General features: G+C 42.5%; 1 protein-coding gene across 3 annotated transcripts in view; it reads left to right on the forward strand.

Moving 5' to 3' along the window:
• CDC14A (cell division cycle 14A) overlaps nt 1-24,785 on the forward strand; it is a 121,210-nt gene that overhangs the window by 28,640 nt on the left and 67,785 nt on the right. For all 3 annotated transcript variants that reach the window (XM_038412213.2, XM_038412211.2, XM_038412214.2), the window contains exons 4-5: nt 1,656-1,748; nt 16,905-16,984. In XM_038412213.2, the coding sequence (XP_038268141.1) occupies nt 1,656-1,748; nt 16,905-16,984 (173 nt within the window). The remainder of the gene's footprint in view (nt 1-1,655; nt 1,749-16,904; nt 16,985-24,785) is intronic.

The raw sequence follows: 24,785 nt of genomic DNA on the forward strand, positions 1-24,785 counted from the left end.
TGTTTTTGTTTTTAAATGCTGTCTAGGTAGAGGAGGTTTTTACATGACTACTAAACATTTTTTTAAATGATTTTTAAATAAAGCAAATTCCAAAGTGCTCTTGGCTATAGAAAGAATTGTATTTCAAAAGAACTGTAAATTATGTTGCTATGAATTATTTAAAATAAGAGATGTAGACAATTAAATACAATTGTTGTTTGTGTGGCACTATTACTGTAATTTTGTCTGATTTAGACCGTAATAGACTTAGTCAAAATCACAGAATGCTGGATGTCAATGTGATAAAGAGAGAACTTATTCCTATATTCTTGAGCTATTGGGTGTGACTTGTCAGATTTTAATATCCTTTTAATGCCATAGAAAATGGGGGCGTACACATATAATAAATATAAAGCAGGTCATGCTTGTCTGTCTCCAAACCTGACCTGTTATAATCTGTAAAGATGCCCCTCCCCCACTCTGGGGCATTATGGTCTCATTTAGATGTACTCCAGTCACATGAATTTAAATCACTGTTTATCCTCCTGTGGAAGCAGTGGTGAATAAGACCAGCTTATCATAACGTACAGACAGATCCACTGCTGGAGGAGCTATTCCTATGGAGGATAGGAGTAAAGAAACTGATGAATGTATTACAATACGTTTCTCTTAAATTTGCTGGCTATTTTTGGTTCTTTTAGAGAAATGCTTTTTTGTATTTAAGGCTTTCGTATGAACCCTTGTAGAAACTTCTGTATCTTAAGTTTTATTTTCACTATGTATGAAAAGTCAGTATGGCTAGCACCAATTAAATTGTTAATTGACAATGCTGCAAAAATCTGTAGTAGCATGCAGTACTCCTCAAAAGTTTTCAGTGCTGAATCTGTGGGAAGTTTCTGTCAAGAAACTTGCTCCCTCTAAATCAAGTCTCCACAAACACTGCTTAACACGTTTGCAGAAGTAGTGTAAAAATCCATGTTTTGTCTGGAAAATGCATTGTGATCTGAAGTTTACACAATTTAGTGGAATTATGGAATGACAAAGTATCAATATTATAAATTCAGTGATTGATTCAACACCTACTCACTTAGTAAACTAAATATCACCGCATCAGTGTGGTTCACATATGCTTTAACTAACCTGTTTCTGTTATGGCTTTCTGAGATTTACATTCTTGCTGAGATGATATAATCATTGGTCTTCCTTTATTTAATTATAAAGAGAATCCTTGTGAACTAAATATTGCTGTTTTTAAACACTTATTCACTATGACTTGTATCTCCTCATCTGTGCAATTATTTAACTGTTTCTTTTCAGATGGTTTTAGAAGGATTAGTAAAATCAATGCAGCAAATAAGATTAGGCCTAATACTAAGGGTATGTCTACACTGCAGTTAAAAACGCATGGCTGGCCCATGCCAACTGAGTCAGCCTGAGCGCAATGGGCTGTTTAGTTGTGGTGTAGACAGTCAGGCTCCGGCTAGAGCCTGGACTCCGGAACCGTCTCACCAACACAAGTTGGTCCAATGAAAGATATTATCTCACCCACCTCATAATATTTTTGATTATTTTTATCAAATTGAAAATGATTTTTCTAAAGCTCTAGCTTTTTGTAAGTCCTGTGTCTTATTGTAATTAATGTAACTGACACATCCCTCTCCTTTCTCTTTAAACAGTCTTTCAGTCTATCAAGAAAGAAAATAGTCCACTATACCAGTTTTGATCAACGGAAACGAGCAAATGCAGCATTTTTAATAGGGTCATATGCAGTAAGTATCACTTGTTTATATACACCTCTATTCTTCCCTGAGCAGATGCTTTTGCTGCCATGTAAAACTGAGGCTAAACATAGACTTCAGTGAAATAGTGAGACTGTCATTCAATAGTCTGTAATCTAGCTCTTTGTACTGTTTCTTCAAGGTGTAATTTAGAACTTTGATTGGAGTTGCTTTTTCTGTAGTAGCCTATTCTGGTCTTTTAAAGTTTAACTTCAGTATGAATTGTTTGTAATCAGTAATTTAAAATGGGTGTCCAAAAGTGTTTGTCCTATAGCTGAACTAACTGAATAACAAATATGATTAGATTTTAATTTATAATGCAAATACAGTTAAGTTAACTGACTTTTTTTCATTATCCTTGAGCTGTACAGACCCTGATTGAAGTAATATTCCATTTATGCAGTACATGAGCTATATGGGGAGAGATCTTAGTCCTTTTAGAGGATAAGTCATAGATTTTTCCAGCAATTGGTATTTCTTGCTCTAATGGTAAACTGCAATTGCTTATCTTTTGTAAGTGAATTATTTCTGTAGCAGTATCTATATTAATCTGTTCTGTATCCCACATCAGAAAAACTAATGTATCTATCAAGCTTATACATTTCTCAGACTGGTAATATATATATCAAAGGAAATCCGAACAGGTAATCAAATGGCATTATGCCAGAATTCTGAAGGAAGTCTTAAGAATAGAAAATTGAAACTTTAACCACCATTACTGCAGAGGTGTTTAATTTGGACCTTTTTCCCTTCCCTTAACTGCAAATAATAATTCTTTGACCTAGGAAATTGTCACACATTGAGTATTATGATCACACTGCGTGAGCAAGCAAAAGGATCTGACTTATGAATGAGGGGTGGGTTTGGTTTTTTTGTAGTTGTGGTAGTGGCGGATAACTGCAAACTCTTGTAAAATTTACCATGTCATTGTCTTTTTAATCAAATACTAATTTTAATTTTAAAAGCTTGGTTTTAAAACAGAGTATTAAAAAAGCATCTTGTGGTCTTTTAATGCCAAGCTTTACCCCAAAGTGGATTTGTGTATCTGAATGTTAAACCTCTGAGAAAGGGTTGTCATGAAAAATTTATCAAACTCTTTGGAAACACTGGAGATATTTGTGGGTTGGAAAGAATGTGATGTTCTTCAAGTAATGTCCCTATAGGTGCTCAGCTTCAGGTATACATGGGCCCTATGCCTACTATAATGAAGCACCATAGGAAGAAACATCTCAAAGAACTCCAGTTACTGTACAGGGTAAGTAACTTCTCCTTGCTTCCATGCTCAAGATTGGATCCACAATTCTAAGAAAGAAAGAAAAATTTATAATTATGATCTCTACCTGGAGGGAAACAGCTAAACTGAGGACAAAGTATTCTCCAAAAGAGATAGGAGGTAGCTTTCTGAAATAGATGCTATAAATTAAAGCTGTATCACCTTCACTGATGGGCAAACTTAAGCAAAGACAGAGCTGAGTACCAGAGAAGGATATGGGGTCCAAAGCACAGGTCACAACATGAAGCATTCCCAGCAGTTCTAGTACTCTTGATCTAGACTCAAATGGAAGGTATGGCTTTTGTTCCTGTTCTGTCGAGATATTACTCTGAATGCATAGAAGTAGTTTAGGGGAGTGGTCAGCCATATGAAGACAGCCATTAACCACATGGTGACCAGGAATAGAGCCCCATGTATTTCTGCATTTGTACAATACCACAAAATAAAATAAAACCTTAACAAAAACTACATAAAATTAAAAACTGTACCAGGAGTTATTTTGTAGTTTTTGTTAAAGTTTTATTTTATTTTGTGATATTGTACAAATGCAAAAATACATGGGGCTCTATTCCTGGTCACCATGTGGCTCCTAGCTCCCTGGTCTGGGTGTTACGATGTGGAGCATAGGGTTGCAGTGCCACTCAGTCAGATTTGGGCCAGTTGCCCCTTAGTCATCATGATGCCCTCCTACCCACCTCCCCAGGGCAGGACCAGTGTGGGAGGGGGAATAGGGAAGGGGTTTCTGGGATTTAGAGGGAGCTGAGGCTCAGTGGGAGAGGGGAAATATTTAAGGAAGGGAGGGTTTGCTGAGGCTCATTGGGGAGTTGGTAGGATGAGGTTCAGTGGGAGAGGAGGGACGTATAAAGGGAGATGAGGGCGCTTGAAGGAGGGCTCCCTGGCAATATAAAGGTGGGGACTGGGGTGGAGTCAGTGCTGGAGAAGGAAGCAGGAAGGATTAGGAAGATCTGTGGTGCCCATCAGTGGGGATGAAGAAGTTGGGGTTGTTTAGGGGGCTGCAGTACTAGGTAAATTCAAGGGGGACCTTAAGGAGTTCTCTGGGGTATTTTGGTGTAGCTAACTATGATAGTTGTTGGTGAGTATCTCAAGGCCTTGAATAATGTTTAATTAAATGATGTTGTATAGATAAAGTAGGATTTATATGCTGTTATTTATATATGGTGATTGACATTAAATACCTCAAAATGTAATAAAAAAATAAGAAATTCCTGAAATATAAAACAAACTAAACAGAACTTCACGGCGCTCTAGCCATGAACTACTGAGCTGTGTCATAAGAACTGTCATCAATATGGATTTTGGCATTCTAGCTTATCAGCCACCTCAGTGAGGAACTTCAACATCCCTGCATAATGTCTGAAGTGCTGTGGTGCTGACATCAGTCCTATCTTTATTCCAGGCTGGGTCTCACATGAAAGATGAAATTTTCTCTCCCCTATGGTCTGGATTAAGGATTCAAATCCTACCACAAACATTTGAAATCCTCGTGCAGTAGCATTGTTCTGTCATTTTCGTCTGCCTAATATGGCCACTGAATGGAAGCAGTGTCTGCAGCTGAGTTATTATATAAGGGCATACAGTGCAAGTCATAGTCAGTATAGGGTCCAGCTCAGCATCATCCCCCAAATGAAGGCAGCAGTTCCACCACAATTTTGAATATGACACTTAATAAGGGGACACACCACTTCACACTACCTCAGTTGCATCTCTGCCACTGAGATCTGACAATTCAGTCTGGCCCAAGTGTGAGAGAAACCCAGAGTTTCACACTAATGCCATAAGTCTTGCCCTGAGTTGCATAACAAAACAAACCACTTTCTCATGACTGACTGTCCCTCCACTAATCTCCAAATGTATCCCCTTATACATAAGACGGGCACTACCTTGCTCACTTGCAACCCCGTTGAGACTGGAAAGTGGGGTACACCACCACAAGGTTATGAAGAGGATATTAATCTGAATTTCTTACTGATCTCATGAGAGACTTTCCTGGAGGGGAAAGGGAGAGGGAGAAAATCCATGTTCACTCATATAGGGTCTTTTAACTCTAGCCCCAATTCTCTTCCCTTAAATGTCAGGAACATAAACCAAATTCTAATCTTCTCCACCCTCAAACTGTCTAAAGGTAGGAACCCAGGATCAGAGCATGTGGTGGTGGTGGTATTGGAGGAGGAAAAGACTTTCAAGGTATGCCTACAGCAGGGAGCATGCCTCCCAGTCTGGGTAGACAAATTCATGCTAGCGCTCAAAAAAAATTGCAGTGTAGGTATTGTGGCTCAGGCAGCTGCTCAAGCTAGTGACCCAAGCCCAGACAACCAGGTAGAAGCGGATTAAGGTTTTGGGGGTTCCAGGGCCAGAACAAGTGAGGGGGGCCCTCCCCACCTCCTCCGCCTGCAGCTCTGCCCCATCTGCCTGTGGCCATGCCCACGGCCCCATCCTGTTCTGCCCTTTCCCCTACCCTGTTCCACGCATGGTCTGCCCCATTCTTCCCCCCACACTGCGGTTCCGCAACCTTGTTCCTTTCTGTCCCCCTTCCCACTGCGGCCCCAGTACAAGAGAAGCTCTGTGTCCTACCCCCTTGCCGTGGCCCCGGGCCAAAGCAGGAAGTGAGAGCTCCCCCAGCCCTGAGTCTGCAGCAGGGAGTTAAAGCTCCTCCAATCCTGGGGCCATAGTAGGATTGCCAACCCTCCAGGATTGGCCTGGAGTCTCCAGAAATTAAAGACTAATATTTAATTAAAGATAATGTCGTGTGATGAAACTGCCAGGAATATGTCCAACCTAAATTGGCCACCCTAGGCCATAGGTGTAGTTTGACTGCTATATTTGGGAGTGAGCAAAGCATGCATGCACGCTGAAGTCAGTCCCCTTGGTTCCCTGGCTCTCTCCACCTGCTTACAGTGGTGCTTTGGGAGGCACAGGATGGTGTAACAGGGGAGCTCCATCTGCTGCTGGCGACCACTCCGGCACCAGCTGCTGCTGCGGTTGCCTCCCTACTGGGGCTGCTGCTGCCCAGGGAATATCACCTGCTGGGTTCCTGCTTCCCTACCCATTCCCATATCCCCTTCTCTTCCCGATTCCCTACTCCTTTTTCTCCCCTTCTTCTCCGCACCCTCTCTTGCTCTGCCCCCTCACTCCTACCCCACTCTGATGGTTGTAGAGGAAACAGGCAGTAAGACCCAGGAGGCAGTGTCCAGCTGCTGAGGCAGGACCTGGAGCACAGGGGGAAAAGACGCTCTGTGCTGCTACGTATGCTCCCTGAGATACTGAAGGTACCCATTTTTTCCACGGTCCCCCAATTGGTTGGGGCCCCTGGGCACGGACCTCATCGGCCCAGTGGCTAATCCGCCATGGCAGCCAAGCTGTTGGGTGGGCTTGCGAGCCCAAGGTGCAACGTCTGTGCTGCTATTTGTAGTCTGTTAGCTCGAGCCAATTTAGTGCAAGTCTGTCTACCCAGGCTGGAGGCTCACTCCTATCTGCAGTGTAGACATACCCCAAGAGCAGTCCTGACTGAAGACTCCAGTTTGGAGCCAGAGTAATTGTTAAATTGGTTTAGGTGGTTCCTTTTCTCTCTCTCCTCTTCTAAATAATCTCTGTGTTGTCTCTAAATCATGCGTTATGCCTTCATTTAGCATTGCTATCCTAGTCGCCATTATTATTTCAGTCTTGGTAACTAGCATTGACTTCTCAGTTCCTAAGATGCAACTGCTCATTCATCTCCTCAGAATTAACATAATACTGTGAAGAAAATTTCTGTATTTGAATCATTTAGCTAGCTTCCCACTTTAGGGAACCAGCAGTTTTACAGTGCATGGTCCGTAAAGAGACTCTGCTCTACTTTCACTTTCAAGGTCTGTTTATATTCCTTTGTAACCTCTCAGGCATGGCAAAAAGACCCCGCCATAATGTTGCAGAATTAAATGTTTGTGCTTAAATTCATTTAACTCACATTTTGAGTATCTTTCATTTTATTTCTTCACAGGATAGAGGGCAATCCATCCTTAACTTTTATATGCATTACTAAAACAGTGTGCACCATGGTGAGCTGCCAAAATCTTAACCGGTTCCCTCCTCACCCCACGAGGGGGGTTGTGGCCCGACCCCGGGACTCCTGCCCCATCCAAAACACTGTGTTCCTTGAGGGGACCCTTGCCCTATCCACCCCTGTCCCTGACTGTCCCAGAACTGGGCAGGAGGGTCTCATGGACCACCATAGTGGGTCCCTGCCCTGCCCCTAAGAGCCAGAAGGACCTGCTGGAGGGCGAGGTGGGGAGTCCCAGTGGTGCTTACCTAGGGCGGCTCCCGGGAAGCATCCAGCAGGTCCCTCTGGCTCCTAGGGGCAGGGTAGCATAGCTGGCGGGGAGCAGCCGCTCCGGGGCTGATTCGCGGGAAACCGTGGGGGGAGGATGGGGGGGGCAGGCGGAAGTGGGCTGGAGGGGGGGGGAAGCTGCTGGTGGGTGCTCTGTACCCACCAAATTTTTCCCGTGGGTGCTCCAGCCCCGGAGCACCCATGGCGTCGCCACCTAAGGCGCCACTTTTGGCTGGTTGTTAAATTTAGAAGCCCTTTTAGAACCAGTTGTCCCGCGAAGGACAACTGGTTCTAAAAGGGCTTCTAAATTGAACAACCGGTTCCATCTCACCACTGAGTATGCAAGAAGTGACCTCCTTTCAAGCTGTAACTAGCCTTTGGAGGAAAATGCTTCTGTCATCCTGTTCAAACTATTCTTTTTTTCTTTACACTTTAATAATTCTATCTCCAATTAAAACTAGAAAGTATAACTTTTATTATAAATATAGAATTACATAATCTGTGCTAATTGAATGCTTTCTATATGGGGACTTGTTTAGATTGTGTAGATAAGAGCCAGTCAGATGGTCTAGTAATTATATCCTAAAGTTAGGGACTACCTGTGACTTTAGCCAGACTTGAACATACCAGAAAGTAGTAGTAGGGGTCCCTGAATCCTCCTTGATACAGCTCAAAGATGAAGGCAGATGCCTGTTGCTAGACTTATTAAAGTAGTAGGGAATATGTTCTCATTTCATTGCCACTAGTGTTACCCTGATATTCTCTAAATGGGTTAATTTTGTGTAACTGTCAATCACTTTTTGCACTGTAAATATGTTTTGAGAAAAACAAAGATGGGAAGGGTTCTTGCCCTTGTTCATCCTCATGCCATTCCTTCCCACTTTTGATACCTTTACAAGTAATATTTCTAAACAATAGATTATAAGCTCTTCCAAGCAAGAGCCATTTGTTTTAAGTACTCCTGCACAGTTGAATGTTGTAAAAAATAATTTTAAAAATATAAAACTTTTATTGGTCCATATCTATTTATAAATAGACTTATTTGCAAAACAAGCCAATTAATAAACCTTATTACTGAAATTGATTTTTAGAGGAAGGGGTCATGAATACTACTGGGCATGAAACTGCTTAACCTAACAACAAAATGGAAAGAAATTGCACTGCAAAAATGTTAGCAGGTTTAACTCCACAATTTTGGAAATTCAGATCTGAGCCAGAAATCTCAAATTTGAAAACAAGGCTGCAAAGATGATTTTTTTTTTTTCCTCAATAGTGCTTCATAACATGGAAAGCTAAATATTCTAAACAGGAATAAACAAATATTCAAAATGTTAGCTCTATCCGTCACTGTATCAGTAGCTTTCCATTCAGTGCCATCTTGAGGATGGTACATTATGATTCCTAGTATAATATTGAGCCTGTAAAACAGATTAGACCTGTGGAAAACTTGGGTCTCCATAGAAACCATTGAAAATAAGTTAAAAGGTAAATATCATTTTAAGAATGAACTGTTCTAAGTTTAGTTACCTGATAACTTAATAGTTTATCTGGCTAGACCAACTATAAAAACTTTATTTTAATGGAGAAAATCCCCCCCGCCCCCAGTGGTTTTTAGTGGGACCTAGATTTTCAGAGGCTTAGTCTGCCCTGGAAACTTTAGACATGGTAGATTCCTACCAGCTTATATTTTTGTTACATTTCAGGCATTTTTTTAAAGGTTTGTTTTTCCCCAGATATAGTGATTAAAAATAGTTTTGTAAAGTTCCCTTTTAACTTACTTTAACCTGCTGTACTCTGGGTTTTAATTTTTTTTTGTAAGGGGGAGGGAGAGTTCTAGATTCCCTCCCTTCTGTATTGCACCTTGCCAAGCATTCTCTTCCCCCATCTTGGTCCCCTTCCCACAAGTTCCTGCAGTTCCAGCAGTGGGACAGGTTCTGGAAGGATTAAAGTGTTTTACTTTTTCTCCCTCCCCCCGCTTCTCCCTGGTACCTGATAAAGGATTGTTTGCTGCTCTAGCTGGCCTCTATGGAGCAGCTTTCCCTCTGTTACCATAATGATGTTAAAAGGAAATACTCAGTACTGGTACAGAGCAACATGGTAGAGGCCCAAATGTAGAGAGCAGCCTCTATTCTTGTTGGAATGAAGTACTCCTTGCAATTCTTAAGCATCCCCTATTACCAGAAGGCTGAATTAAAAGAGACGAAGAGTAAAACAGGGGACTCCCACCACAGAAACTCATGTAAAGGAATCTGGACTAGGCAGGGTATCAAGCGCCTCTGCAGAGCCCCTGGCAGAGAGCTTAAGACAGGGCCGGCAAACTTTCTGGCCTGAGGGCCACATCAGGTTTCCAAAATTGTATGGAGGGCCGGTTAGGGGAGGCTGTGTCTCCCCAAACAGCCAGGCATGGCCCGGCCCCCGCCTCCTATCCGATTTCACCCCCCCCCCCGTGCTTCTTACCCAGACAGCCCCCTCGCGACTCCTACCCCATCCACCACACCCTTTCTCCCTGTCCCTTGACCACTCCCAGACTCCCCACCCCTGACTTGCCCCCGGCATCCTTGCCCCATCCACCCACCCCTTTTCCCTGTCCCCTGACTACCCCTGGAACCCCTGCCCCTGACTGCCCCCCGGGGACCCCTGTTCCCATTCAACACCCTTGTTCCCCACCCTCTGACCGCCCCACCCCCTATCCACTCCCCCGCCCCCTGACGACTCCCCCAACTTCCCTGCCTTCTATCCAACCCCCCGTGCCCCCTTATTGCGTTGCCTTGAGTGCAGCCCACAGCACCGGGTCAGGCTGCAGCTCTGCAACTGTGCTGCCCAGCTGCCCAGAGCATTGTACTGGCGGCGTGGTGCGCTGAGGCTGCAGGGGAGGGGGAACAGCAGGGGAGGGCCGGGGGTGAGCCTCCCGGGCCAGGAGCTCAGGGGCTGGGCAGGAGGGTCCCGCAGGCTGGATGTGGCCTGCAGGCCATAGGGCAGTGTGTGCTCCTTGCTGAGCAAGCATGCAGGTGGCCCCTGGTCCAGACTGTGATTGTCTGATCTGGGACTTTCTAAAAATTGTTATTCCAATATTTAATGCTGAATTCAAATATACATAAGTGTTGCAGCAAGTGAAGTATTTTAAAATGTACTAGTGGGGAAAAACCCTGGAAAATTTCCATGCAACGTGGTACAATTGGCAGTCTCAGCTCATATGAGCGACTGTCCCAAGCTATCCTGTTTACCAGTCCTAACTAATACTTTCTGATTGCCACCATACGCTGCCGGGGCTTGCATGTGCACAGGATACAGTTATTCTCTTAGAAAAATAATTTGGTGGTTTAACATTCCTTTGGCTGGTTGATGCTGTAAATCTTTGATCGTTGATGTGCAGATAATAGCTTGGTCTATTACATCAGTGTGACTGTAAACCAAAAAATTGCCCCTTTTTATTATGGGATATTTTCATATGCACACTAGTTACTCTTCTGATTTAAAAACAAGCATGTAGCTTCTAAAACAGTGAAATACATAGGTTCTAATTATAGATTAGTTGAGTAACACATTCATGTTTTAAAAAAAAAATTTAGTTTTAAGGAGTATAAAAGTATCCTTTGACCTGCCTAGTTCATCCCAGAGTGAGTTTTTATAGCTGTGTATTAAACTTGTAAGTGTATTTATGGAAACACATGCACATTTTTCCTACTCTGAATTATTCTGACTCGCAACTAAGTGCTGATGGATAAATTTTTGGTGTAATGATTAATAAAGTGAGTAGTTTTGACCCACTCTATATAATATGATACTTTATTAAAAAAAAGGCTTCTATAACTTCCCTTGAATCCAAAAGTATTAATTTTTCTATTAAAACCAGCATTCTGTGATTGTTTTTTTTTTTGTATTAACTGTGGTGATTGGCACACATTTGACTATGGGAATGTACAGCATTAGCTTTCCATTGCAGCATAAGTGCTCTAGTTTTTTGACATTTTAGTACCTCTTCTTTTTCAGAAATGGATCTCTCTTCAGTAGTTGCTCTTATTCTTCTCCAGCATACAAGTATAGCATATCTGTTGGTAAATAAATTGAGTGTGCCAGATACGTTTTGCTGGGGGATCTATACCACTAGTCTAGTAGCATACCTCAGCCTAGCAATCTGTACACACACAAAATAATGGAAACTACACTAATCTAGGCAGGATGATATAGCAATATACTTTCAAATAAACAAGCTGTTCATTTTCTTCTGTTAACTCTTTTTGGTTGGTTGATGTATTCCAAGGGTTAAATCCTGGGTCCACCGGCAAGGCTGCATTGGCTTCAGTCAGGCCAGGATTTCACCCCGGTGTCTCTTATACTTGCAGAATTCTAATTCTTAATATGTTCATTGACAGTTGGGGAAAATGTAGCAATCAATCTAAGTTGGCAAGCAATGGAAAGTGATAGTCACGTACACTACCAATTCCAGGGAATGGAGCCAGTGATTAAGGTCAACAGTGAAACCACAGCTTGTGTTACCCTGCTGTCTGTTGACAGGATGTCTGGGGCTGCATTAACAGACAGGAGAACTTTCCTCTCTCCTGCTAGGTTTGATAGGTACCAACATGCACATCTAATCCAATATGTGGTAACAAATGTTATCTGAAAATAAGGGATTTATCCCCTTCCCATACCACCAATATACTATTTTCTGTTTCAGAAAGATTATTTTTTGAGGCAGAACTGCAACCCAATTCCTGACTTGCAGGAACCTGACTATCTGCTCCAGTAAGGTAATACAGTGTAGTTAGCAATGCCAGACTTGTTTGTAGGATTCTCTTATGATAACGCCTAAAATTGAATGTGCTGCTGTTTCAGAGGAAAACTCCTGCACATCCTTTCACTGATAAACTCATGTAGCCTAACACATGATTGATGTTCTGTACAGTTAATTGAGAGGCTTTGTTTTTATTTCCAGCCTGATGCTAGACTATTAAGTGTAAAATGAGACCTGACCAACACTGGATTAAATTCGAGGATGGTTATTTTATTGCCCTGGCTTGATGCAAAAAAAAAAAAAAAAAAAAATCTAATTTACATGAGTTGCCCTGAAAATCCTAAATTATTAAAAATGTTATAATTTAAATAAAAATAAAATAACCACCCTGATAGGTGGGGAGGAACTGCATAATGGTGACATGATTGGATAATAACTAACTGCTAAGCATAGTCAGACATGTCAGTACTAAAATTATGTTGAACTATAATGGTCTCATCCCCAACTTGAAAATATAAACAATTTCTTAGTCCTACTTTGTAGCCTTGAGAGAGAGCCTTGCTCTTAATCTTAGAAGTCAGATCAGCAACCTGACATGCTGTTTTACTTCCTAAGTGGGGGCCAACAAGCAGTCCCTCACTCCTCTCACAACTGTAGGTCTGGATTTTCCTGCTTCAAGCCAAATTGCACTAATCCTGCTTTTCAAAATTCTCAGGAAAACTTACCAGCCTCTGCAAAGATGTGTTCAGAAGCTACTAATAAAGTAGATACTGGGGGTCAGAGGAAAGAGGATATAATAGATTCTATCATACAAACCCTGGGAAAACAGAGTTTTGCAAGTCTACTGTACAGATTTCCTTTTCTTCTCTGAAAACCTTTTAGAACATGCAGCTGTGACTCTCCTTCACAGTTGGTTTGTGGCCAGCATGTCATTATCTGGCATATTCCTGTGCAAGGTCCGAGGCATGGAAAGCTTTATCCATCAACAAATAATTATTCGGGAAGCTGGAGAGTGAAAACTGAGGTCAAAGCCAAACTGTTTTTGCAATAATAAACATAGCATTCACTCAGTATCTATTATCTTCTAACCTTTCTGAAGCAGCAGCAATATGCATTTCTGTTCTGGTCAAGGAGGGGAAAAAAACCCTGTAAAACTCCTAAAAGTTGGTTTTCTTCAAATAGTGTCCCTATGGGTGCTCTACTTCAGATGCTCCTGCTTCTCTCATGTCTTGTATCAGAGATTTCTTGCTATCGGTGCCTGTTTGGTCCACACACGCACCCCATACCTCCCCATGGCAGACACCAAGGCTATATAGCAGGGGTGGGCAAACTTTTTGGCCTGAGGGCCACAACTGGGAATAGAAATTGTATGGCAGGCCATGAATGCTCACAAAATTGGGGTTGGGGTGCAGGACGGGGTGAGAGCTCTGGGGTGGGGCCAGAAATGAGGAGTTCAGGGTGGGGGAAGGGGCTCCAGGCAGGGGTTTGGGGTGGGGGAAGGGGTGCAGGCTCTGGGGTGGGGCTAGGGATAAGGGGTTTGGGGTGCGGGAGGGTGCTCTGGGCTAGGATCAAGGGGTTTGGAGGGCAGGAGGGGGATCAGTGCTGGGACAGGGGGTTGGGGCTTGGAGAGAGGCTCAGGGGTGCAGGCTCCGAGTAATGCTTCAAGTGGCTCCCGGAAGCAGCAGCATGTCCTTTCTCTGGCCTCCTAGGTGGAGGCAGCCAGGTGGCTCTGCACGCTGCCCTATCCACGGGCACCATCCCTGCAGCTCCCATTGGAGCGCGTAGGAGCCAGGGCAGGCCATGTCGCGGCTTCTGGGAGCCACATGGTGCAGCCCCCAACCCTGCACCCAGGCTGGAGCTCTGGAGCGGGGCAATCCCCAGACTCCACTCCCTAGCAGATGCTCATGGGCCAGTTTAAAACAGTTCACAGGCTGAATCCGGCCTGTGGGCTGTAGTTTGCCCACCCCTGCTTTATAGGGATGTGTGAGCAAACCACCTTCAGTTTCTTCTCTGCTGTCTTGCCCCAAGACAGAATACAGGTGTATCTGCCTAGAGCATACTTGACTTTTCTCTTTTTCTGTCATACTAGTTGGCTTAGGGTTGTTGTTACAGTTCATATAGTTAGTTTTAGGTGAGAGGACTGTCTGCCCCCTCTTTTCCCTCGGGAGCTTCGTTCTCTTCTGGCAGGGTATTCCTGTTTCACCAGATTTCAGTGCTGCCTCTCTTGCCAGGAGGCTATACTGGTGAGTGACAGATGCTCCAAGAGTGTCCATTTTCTGGGGGAGTCTCACATCTCTCAGAAATGCTCATTTTTTTTCAAGTGCTTACTCATGTCCGTTCCATTGTAGGTGTGTATGCTTGCCATATGCAGCAGTGCCAGAAATTTTTCCCATAGTGGTATCTGTAGGGGACTGGCTGTGGAGCCTTCTGGAGTGGCATGCATATGCACTGGTATAAGGGGTGCCACTGGCTTCTCCCTCCCTCAGTTCCTTCTTACTGCCATTGAACGTGTTGGAACGTCTCCTGGCCTCGGTAGGCTCACTCTTCTCAACTGTGCCTGGTTTTGAACTTTTTTATATAGTCGTTAAAAACTTTGATAGTTTTATAGTCCCCTTAGTGTAGAGTTAGCGATAGTTTGTTAGTCCCGAACAGGATTTAGCCTAGGAACGGGACATACCCCGGTCCCCAGGCTTCAAACCTTGTGACTGTTGCAAGAAACCTCTGCCAGTCAGTGATCCCCTTAGAAGCTGCCTGAAGTGTTTAGGGGAAACCCACGTTAGCGACAAGTGTCACATCTGCAAGAGCTTCAGACTGCGGACCTAAAAGGAGCAGGACATTCGTCTCCGAGCGCTCTTTATGGAGTTGGCCTTTGCACCGGCCTCAGAGACGACCAGATTGAACTCTGCTTCTAGCACCACAGCCTCAGTACTGGCTAAAAAGCAAGCAAGCAAGAAAGAAAGGCCAGGAGGGGACATTCTCCTACGTCCCATAAAGGGAAGGAGAGAGCTAGAAAAGAGCAAAGACCCACGTAGGGTAGCTCTTCCCCTCCAAGGCCCGCCGGCATGCCACCCTGTGGAGTGGCAGAGACACTTGGCACCTTGCAGTGCCGTCCATTCTCCCTGCCAGTGCTGCCCACGCTGGCCATGGTGGTGCCCTGTTCAAGGGGTAAATCTGCCTTGGGACCCTTTCAATGGTCCCCATCAATGTGGCACCACTCCTCGCCATAGGGAGTGCCCTGTGGGTGCTCACCTGAACAGCATCACCAGTTCCCGGACGTGGGTCAGCTTGCCTGCAGAGTTCCTGGCGTCAGTCCCCAAACTCCAGGCAGCATTCCTCGAGCTCTAGGTGTCAATTGCCAGTGGTCTGGCACAGACCCACAGCGGCGTGGCACCAGTACCCACAGCCCGGGTGCTGGGAGCACCCGAGCCTCTCTCCCAGCTCACAGCATAGCTCTGGAGGGTCCAGACTCCAGTCCCTGAAGCCCCATTGCCGGTATGGTTCACCGAAGGTGCATCGATGGTCTCCACCACATTGGTCTTCTCACTCCTGTTTCCGCTTCCGCTCTACAGAACAGCACCGTCCATAAGGTGTAGATCACCGGTGTCTCTGATATGCAGAACGTCACCGGGATCGTGGCACTGAGAGCCATCGCACTGTACAGCTCCTCAATGGAGGCCCACAGCCAGAGCCGATGGGATTAGGGTAGACAGGCAGCCTCAGCACCATCCTGGTCCCCCAGACAAGTCTCCTGCTCCTCGGGCTCCGACAGCAAGGAGGAGACCTTGCCTGTGGGCCAGGACCACCCATCAGGGGCATCATGGGGCCAGTGGCCAGCCCCCTAGCAACTCTGGAACTGCTGGGAATTTCCCCACCTGTTGCAGGGGCATAGGTTGGCCTTGGGGGCATCCAACAGACAATCGGCAACAGTATCCTGTCCGCCTTCCGACTATGGACATGGAGTCGGAGCAGGTTCCTCAGGACTAGTCAGCCTTGGCTGAGGCTCTCACAGCAGAATTGGTAGAGTTTGCAGATCCGCCTGTAGCAGTCTCCTAATCATCTATCCATCTACCAGTATTTTTTTCCAAAAACTAATAGTTCCAGCAGGAATCCTATTTCTCTTTGCTGGGTGTTAGAAAGGTCTTAGCTGTCTACCTGGATAGCAATAAGCAGTTTAGGAGATCTCCTAGAAGATTCATGTCCTTCGTGGATAGATCTGACAGGGTTCCCATTTTTACCAGTCCATTTAGACAGTCTTTATTGGGTTGTATCTGTACCTGTTATGAGTCTGCACTTTCTCAGCCCTCACAGGGTGCAAGTGCATTCACCAGATCATGAGCGACATCTACTGCGTTTTTGAATAGTGTCCCAGTATCTGAGAGAGCTTCTGTGAGGCACTGCTGGAGGTGGGAGCATCCTGTTCAATAACCTATGCTAGTGAAGGCATTGGAAAGAAATGGGCCAATCACTGAATGGAGATCTGTTCATGGATATTGTCCTAATCGGAGGTTAAAATCATAGGAATAGTTTACTCATTGATTTTAGTTTTTGTATTGTCTTCCTTGGTGTGCCTCTAGATTGCAATAATCTATAAACAATATTTCTATTTACTTGTAACTTCTGTTGAAGATGATTTCTGTGTAGATAGACCCTATTAGGTCTACATAATAATGGGGGAAGGAATAAATTACATGCTAATTAAGATGACAAATACATATGACTATATTACAATGTTAGAAGAAATACATCGTACAATTTGATTTATTTTTTTCTTGACTACTTTGGCTGTTTTCTAATGACTGGTTGCATTTTTTCCAGGTAATTTACTTAAAGAAAACACCAGAAGAAGCATACAGAGCACTTTTATCTGGATCTAATCCACCATATCTTCCATTTAGGTATGTTTGCAAATTAAATATTACTTGTTGAAATTTTTACTTTAGGACTTGATTTTTCTGAGGCATTTTTAAAGTCCTGAATGTGTGATGTAAAAATTTTATGGTTATAAAATGATTACTTCCCAAGAAATTCTTCTTTGACTTTTGGAGAAAACATTTGCTCCCGGATAGAATAATAAATCCATGTGGATTGAGAGCCATGTTTAAGACACATTTCCATCTGAGAAAATCACTGCTGATCACTCACTAATTAAGGCTGACAACAGTGTAGTTCAAAATTAATTTTATTAGAAAGATAACTTGCTGATAATTTTCCATGTCATACACTGAAATTTACAAATAACAGAAGCCATTTCAATCAGTTTTTCAGTGGGGCCTGTGTAGCTAGACTTATGAACTAAGTTAATTTTATACAAGTGTATATTGTCCCCATTTTAAAGGGGACATTTGAAGCTCAGAGTTAATGACTGGGTGTTTTTTCCATTTTTTATGGATAAATTGGATTGAGACATTTTAGGTAAATTTGCATTGAAATGTGCATTTAAAGAGATTTAATCTCTTCTTCAGGTATATATAACACAGAGCAAGGATTCTCAAACATTTTGTATAGTGTGGACACGCTTCAATAGTATTGCATGGACCACCTTCCCTCCCATTTCTGGTCACAACCATCCATAGCAGCTCTGGTAGGCTTACATGCCAGCTGGCTCGAAGAGGCCATTGGGCAGCCTTAGACCTCCTTCCATAAGGAATAGCCCTGGTGCAAGGGGACCTCTCTGCCTCTTCCATGGCAGTGTAGGAGGCATTCTCAGGGTAAACATATGTGCCTGCAAAAACCAATAAAGTCTGCTGAAAGAGCAGAGGATGAATTTAGGGCAGCCCAGAGGACTGCCTAGTGTGGGCCGTGTTACTCCTTCACGGAGCAGTTTCAGGAGCTATCAAACTGCCAACCCTCGGCTGGTTTCTGCTTGACTCAGGCTTTGGACGAACAGTTGTGTGAAAGCTAGAACAGCTGGATGTAATAGGCTTTTCTGAGGACCATTGTGGCTACAAAAACCTCTTGCTGATGACTTCGTTGCTAAAAATACTTGGCATCAGTTCAGTGATCAAAGCTTTATGTAGAGAGCTGTTTTGTTCACATCTTGTATTTAGACATCTACCAAAAATATACAAAGTTTGCTGAGTTGCTGGCATCAAAATCCTGCTAAGCTGCCATTGTTTATAAAATAATAAAAAGGCACTGGGTGGCCTTAATTAAGAAACATACCTTTTACATTGAAATGTGAGTGCTCGGTTATAAAAGGTCCACAGGATTGAAAGTGTAAAATGTGTGGATGGTAGTGTGAGGTTTTTGAAAAAGCAGTTGAACTAGTTTGTAGTTAGTCTTAGTAACTATGTTTCAACTAGTGCATTTTTTTGGCTCCTGGTTTTTTCCCTTCTAGTCTGTGTTTGGTTGTGCCTCTCATCTCTTGATGCAGATACCGTTTCTGAGGCTTTAAGGTGTGGTCACATTCCTGTCCTTGCAATACATTCTCTACTTCTGGTAGTATAAAAAAGGCAGCATTCAGCTCTTCTGCATTTAAAACTAACTGAATCATTAAACAAAGAAAATATCTGTAAATATTTGCTTTTCACCTGCAGGAGAGGCTGATTCTGTGAAAAGATGGTTTAGCACTTCAGCAACGTCTGAAGCCAAGTCTTAGCCAGTGATTTCCACCAATTCAGTGGTTGAATTTTCTTTTAAACTTGAGCAGCAGCAAATTATTTCAATAGTTTATGCCTTAACGTAAGTTGTTCTGATTTCAAATTTTATTATAAATTTGTTTATTTTTAAAAAGTAAACTATTTTAAAAGTCTGATTTTTAAATTAAAATATCCAATTTCTTATTTTTTTTTTTTTTAAATTCTCTGGTTGTGTGTGTGGTATGTGGATTTGGTTTGAATCCATATGGAGGACGTTGGTGGCTACCACTGATATCCAACCTGAGAGAGAGAATGAGCAAGCTAAATCTAAGGATAAATATCTCCTTTGCAAAACTACAAAATAAGTTGCAATTCCCTTGCATTCCTCCTTTTGAAGAAGTCATTAGGGAGTAGTGGGAAACCCCTGACAAAGGAAAGAGGTTTAATTGTCAAGTGCTGAAATTCTAGAGCAACCCTGAACCTAGACTGTCATCGTAGTCCCCAAGTTTATGCAGTAGTGGTAGAGATATGGTAACCTCTTCAAAAACAAACCCCTTGTGACCCATCCATTCAGACCAAAAACTCTGCAGACAGAAACATTCTAAAAACTGATGATCCTCAAGACCCATGATGAATTTAACTTACAGAAGCTAGGGATTTTTAGTAATGTTTGTAACAGATGGCTTCTGTGAGGCTGGCAGTAAGAACCAGGGTAGCAATTCAGTGGATCAGAAGCTAACTCTTTCTTAAACTCTGGACAGCAGATAATTATCCAAAGCTAATCCTCTGATTTCAGGTTCACAGAATTCTGCTCCATGAGAAATCTAATAAGTCAGTGGCTGAGACACAAATGAAAGTGCTCACTCAGGAAAATACAAGAAACGATAAGACCCTGTTCTAAAGATAGAAGTTCATTTCATTCCTAACTACAGGAAAAAAATACTACTCTTAACCAGTGGGTAAGACCTTGACTCAAAATACTAAGGGGAAGTCCACATTCAGGAATGGGATCAACACTTTTTTCCAGTCCAGATAATCAGAATGAGTTCAGTAGTGTCTGTCTATGTCCAGAAATAGGCTGTTGGGGAGGTTATCCCATTTCTAAAATGTATCTGGTTGCAATCAACTTCAGACAATTGGGTCTGGGAGCTAATGTATGGTGCAGTTTTTTTTCATAAAACCTCCTAGATTCGTAGATACTAAGGTCAGAAGGGACCATTCTGATCATCTAGTCTGACCTCCTGCACAGCGCAGGCCACAGAATCTCACCCACCCACTCCTATGAAAAACCTCACCCATGTCTGAGCTATTGAAGTCCTTAAATCATGGTTTAAAGACTTCAAGGAGCAGAGAAGCCTCCCTCAAGTCAACCATGCCCCATGCTACAGAGGAAGGCGAAAAACCTCCAGGGCCTCTCCAATCTGCCCTGGAGGAAAATTCCTTCCCGACCCCAAATATGGCAATCAGCTAAACCCTGAGCATATGGGCAAGATTCACCAGCCAGATACTACAGAAAATTCTTTCCTGGGTAACTCAGATCCCATCCATCTAATATCCCATCTTAGGGGATTAGGCCTATTTACCCTGAATATTTAAAGATCAATTACTTACCAAAATCCCATTATCCCATCATACCATCTCCTCCATAAACTTATCCAGTAGAATCTTAAAACCAGATAGATCTTTTGCCCCCACTGCTTCCCTTGGAAGGCTATTCCAAAACTTCACTCCTCTGATGGTTAAAAACCTTCGTCTGATTTCAAGTCTAAACTTCCTGGTGGCCAGTTTATACCCATTTGTTCTTGTGTCCACATTGGTGCTGAGCTGAAATAATTCCTCTCCCTCTCCTGTATTTATCCTTCTGATATATTTATAGAGAGCAATCATATCTCCCCTCAACCTTCTTTTAGTTAGGCTAAACAAGCCAAGCTCCTTAAGTCTCCTTTCATAAGACAAGTTTTCCATTCCTCGGATCATCCTAGTAGCCCTTCTCTGTACCTGCTCCAGTTTGAATTCATCCTTCTTAAACATGGAAGACCAGAACTGCACACAGTATTCTAGGTGAGGTCTCACCAGTGCCTTGTATAACGGTACTAAAACCTCCTTATCCCTACTGGAAATGCCTCTCCTGATGCATCCCAAAACCGCATTAGCTTTTTTCACAGCCATATCACATTGGCAGCTCATAGTCATCCTATGATCAACCAATACTCCAAGGTCCTTCTCCTCTTCCGTTACTTCTAATTGATGCGTCCCCAACTTATAACTAAAATTCTTGTTATTAATCCCTAAATGCATAACCTTACACTTCTCACTATTAAATTTCATCCTATTACTATTACTCCAGTTTACAAGGTCATCCAGATCCTTCTGTATAATATCCCGATCCTTCTCCGAATTGGCAATACCTCCCAGCTTTGTATCATCTGCAAACTTTATTAGCACACTCCCACTTTTTGTGCCAAGGTCAGTAATAAAAAGATTAAATAAGATTGGTCCCAAAACCGATCCCTGAGGAACTCCACTGGTAACCTCCCTCCAACCTGACAGTTCGCCTTTCAGTAGGACCCGTTGCAGTCTCCCCTTTAACCAATTCCTTATCCACCTTTTGATGTTCATATTGATCCCCATCTTCTCCAATTTAACTAATAATTCCCCATGTGGCACGGTATCAAATGCCTTACTGAAATCTAGGTAAATTAGATCCACTGCATTTCCTTTATCTAAAAAATCTGTTACCTTTTCAAAAAAGGAGATTAGGTTGGTTTGGCACAATCTACTCCTGCTCTTCTACATCTCTTCCAAACTTCAGTCTCTAGTTGATCAAGATTCCTTGGGGTAGCTCATCGTATCCAAACCAAAAGGCATATTTTCCTATTGAGGTCTGTCCACAATGCTACGAGCTCTTGTAACCCATCCATTTGAACTAATGGCATTTAATTCTCAAAAATCTCTGCTCTTAGAAGACACAAGCCTTAGAATACATCTATGAGGACAAAGTAGGTCTTTGATCACAAAGTCATGTGTAACCAAGAATAAACTCACAAGAAATCATTCTTTCTTCTCCAAAACTTCAGCACCAAAGGAAAATGCATGACACATGGCAGCTTTGAGAGAGTCAGTAAAAAAAATACTGTTGTAGAACCAATCAATTCAAGAAAACATCTCTCTGTATTCATTTCCTTCCCGCTGGTCCTGAAAGCATCCACAGCTAGTATACCTAGGTAAATCAAATTAATCTATCATTGAAATGTATCCAGTTATACATAAACTGATTTCAGAAGGGATCAGAGGTAACTCAATACATTAGTGACCTTCTGTGCAGGCAGACGGTCGGTTACCCCCAGAGAAAATCTGTGCATCTACCACCTGGTCGTCAACTGACAATATGATAAAAGCAATACAGACTTGAATTCAATTCCTCTGCCATATCTTTGGTATGAAGTTTCTCCAAGCAGTGATCCTAGAATACAAGTATTACTGAATTTAGGGCTGTGGAATAGTCTTTTCAGTTCATACTTTCTTGTGCCTTAATAAGTTTCCTTATGCTTACTACATCCCAGATGTCTGAGTGGACAAGAGATATGATCCAGAATGGAAACTGTAGTAACTTTATAGTTTTCCCTTAAGGGACAAACAGCTTCTCTAGTTCACGCCATTCAAGATGCTTCTGGGTATCTATATGATGATCTCCTTAGTAGATCAGATATAATTGCTTTACACATTATTTCAAATGTGGGGTGCCTAATGTGTGCTATAGGCAGGGCTGGTAGCACTTCCTATTATAAAGTGTGAAGTGCGGGGTAAACATAAGACCCTGTTTTCAGTTACTTATAACTTTGAAGTTTAGCCATGTGAGCTAAAATTTTCCATGCTGAGTGTCAGCCTCCAACATGATTGAGGTGTTTCAAATATAAGGGCTTTGGGGGAAAGCACATTGCTTTGCCCATTTTAAAAAGTTCTGGTGATCTTTTAAAGCATGGAGGTATTAGAGCTTTATATCGGTGATGTGCTTTCTGTTGTTACTGTGAAAAGCCACCCATATTTGGCTAAGTTATAAGCCTTTGAAAAATCGCAGGCACATTCTCTCTAAAGACTTGCTAGAGCTTCACAGCTTATTTCCCTGAAGATGCCACCTTGCTGAGCAGGATTTTCACTTCAGTTGCTGCCTTGAGCTATGTGGACTGGCAGTGCTGGGTCAGATGCAGAAGAGATGAGAGACCTGCCTAAGGGTTGTGGGGGGAGAGGAAAGGGGCTGATTAGAGGCTAAGAGGGAGGGGAGGGAAATTCTAACTGCGAGTTGGGGTCATGGCAAATGGACTGGCAGCTGGAGATGGGGATGGATTGAGAAGCCTGGGGAGTGGGAGAAGGCAGGGAATGGACACTAAGTTCGGACTATCAACAGAGTGGGAGAAACCGGGACTGAATATATATTTTGTGTGTATGTGTATATATATATATGTATGTATGTGTATATATATGTGTGTGTGTGTGTGTGTGTGTGTGTGTGTGTACATATGTATGTGTGTGTATATATATTGGGATGGGCAATATGTATACATTTAAAAAAAAAAATAGATCCTGAAGAGGTCATCCTATAGATACTGAGAACACTTCTCTCAGGTGGGGTAGGGTGGGCGGGGAAAGAAGTCAGTCCCAGAAAGGTTGTCACCAACTTGTCAGTCTTTGATTTATTTATTTATTTATTTATTTTTTATTATTTTTGGCTCATGTTTTTCCCATTCACATTTAGTCTCATGGATCAAACTGAACTGCCTTGGGTATGTGCAGAAAGAGATGCAATAGAACTTCAAAGATATGAATATCAGAGTTATGGATTTACCAGTCAACTCAGACACCATGTGGAACCTGAAGTAATCAATCAGGCACCATCGGAGATCACACCAAAAAAACCAAAACCGCAGCAAATACTGTACTGCTTACTGGTATAAGTGACTTCATATTCAGAATTTCTCAGTGTAATGATCTAAGGAATCACTGTTGAATCGTGTCTGCAGATAGTTTCTTTAGTTAGGGAAGCTGGTAATATGACCTTTCAAATGTCTTTTGTGTATAGAAGACTATATTCTTTTTTTAAATAGTTTGGAGGTAGCAGGATAGACAGATTCCTTTAGGGGACACTAAATATGTTTACTCAGAAACTGATTTAGTTTCATTTAGCAAATGTCCTGAAAAGGCCTTAATGAGCTTAGAACTTCAGCAGTCATTTCATTTAAAGGGTGCTTCAGCAAAATATTGTGGAAAAGTATCACTGTACCCTTTACCAGACATATAAAAACACTTTTATAGTTGCAAACTTGCAGACAAAGCAGTAGTTCAGAGAGGCTTACAGACATTACTGCTGCATTTGAGATATGTGTTTTATTCTTTGCTGACTCATTTTCATCGTATCCAAACCCTCTAATTTCTGAAGGTGCCTATACTCTTATTAAAAAGAAAAGGAGTACTTGTGGCACCTTAGAGACTAACAAATTTATTAGAGCATAAGCTTTCGTGAGCTACAGCTCACTTGACCGGATGCATTTGGTGGAAAAAACAGAGGAGAGATTGATATATTGTCTTCCCCCTCCCCCCCCCCCCCCGAAAGGAACATCATTGTATTATCCAGACATCCTTTTTCCTACTGTAACCTTGAAGTTTAAGATTTTCTTTACAACAGCATGGAAATCATTTTTGCAAAATTACTTAAATGGAAATGTGCATGTTTATATTCAAGAAAAAAGCCAAATATGTTTGTATTACAGTAATTGCATCTGAAAATCTTTTGATTTTTTTCTTAAACACTGAGGAAAATTGAAATGCAAAAAGCAAAACTAAACTCTTCAAAAGCAATTAGGTAGGAGACAATATGCAAAAGGCCATGGGGTTTGGGTTTTTTTTTTTGTTTTTTTTTTTAGGAAAGATGACTTGTATTCAGTTGACTGTGCTACAAGAGCAAAGCATACTGAATAAATATCTGTAAGGTCTGATGTTCGTATTACTAGGTTTGCAAGTCCCATGCAGATTCCATTAATAGTTTGTCACATATAGATGAATATTTTTCATATTTCAAAACCTGTTACTATAGATCTGCATCAAATAGCAATTAGTAATGACT

This window comes from Dermochelys coriacea, chromosome 8, assembly GCF_009764565.3.
Source record: "Dermochelys coriacea isolate rDerCor1 chromosome 8, rDerCor1.pri.v4, whole genome shotgun sequence".
Taxonomy (NCBI): domain Eukaryota; kingdom Metazoa; phylum Chordata; order Testudines; family Dermochelyidae; genus Dermochelys; species Dermochelys coriacea.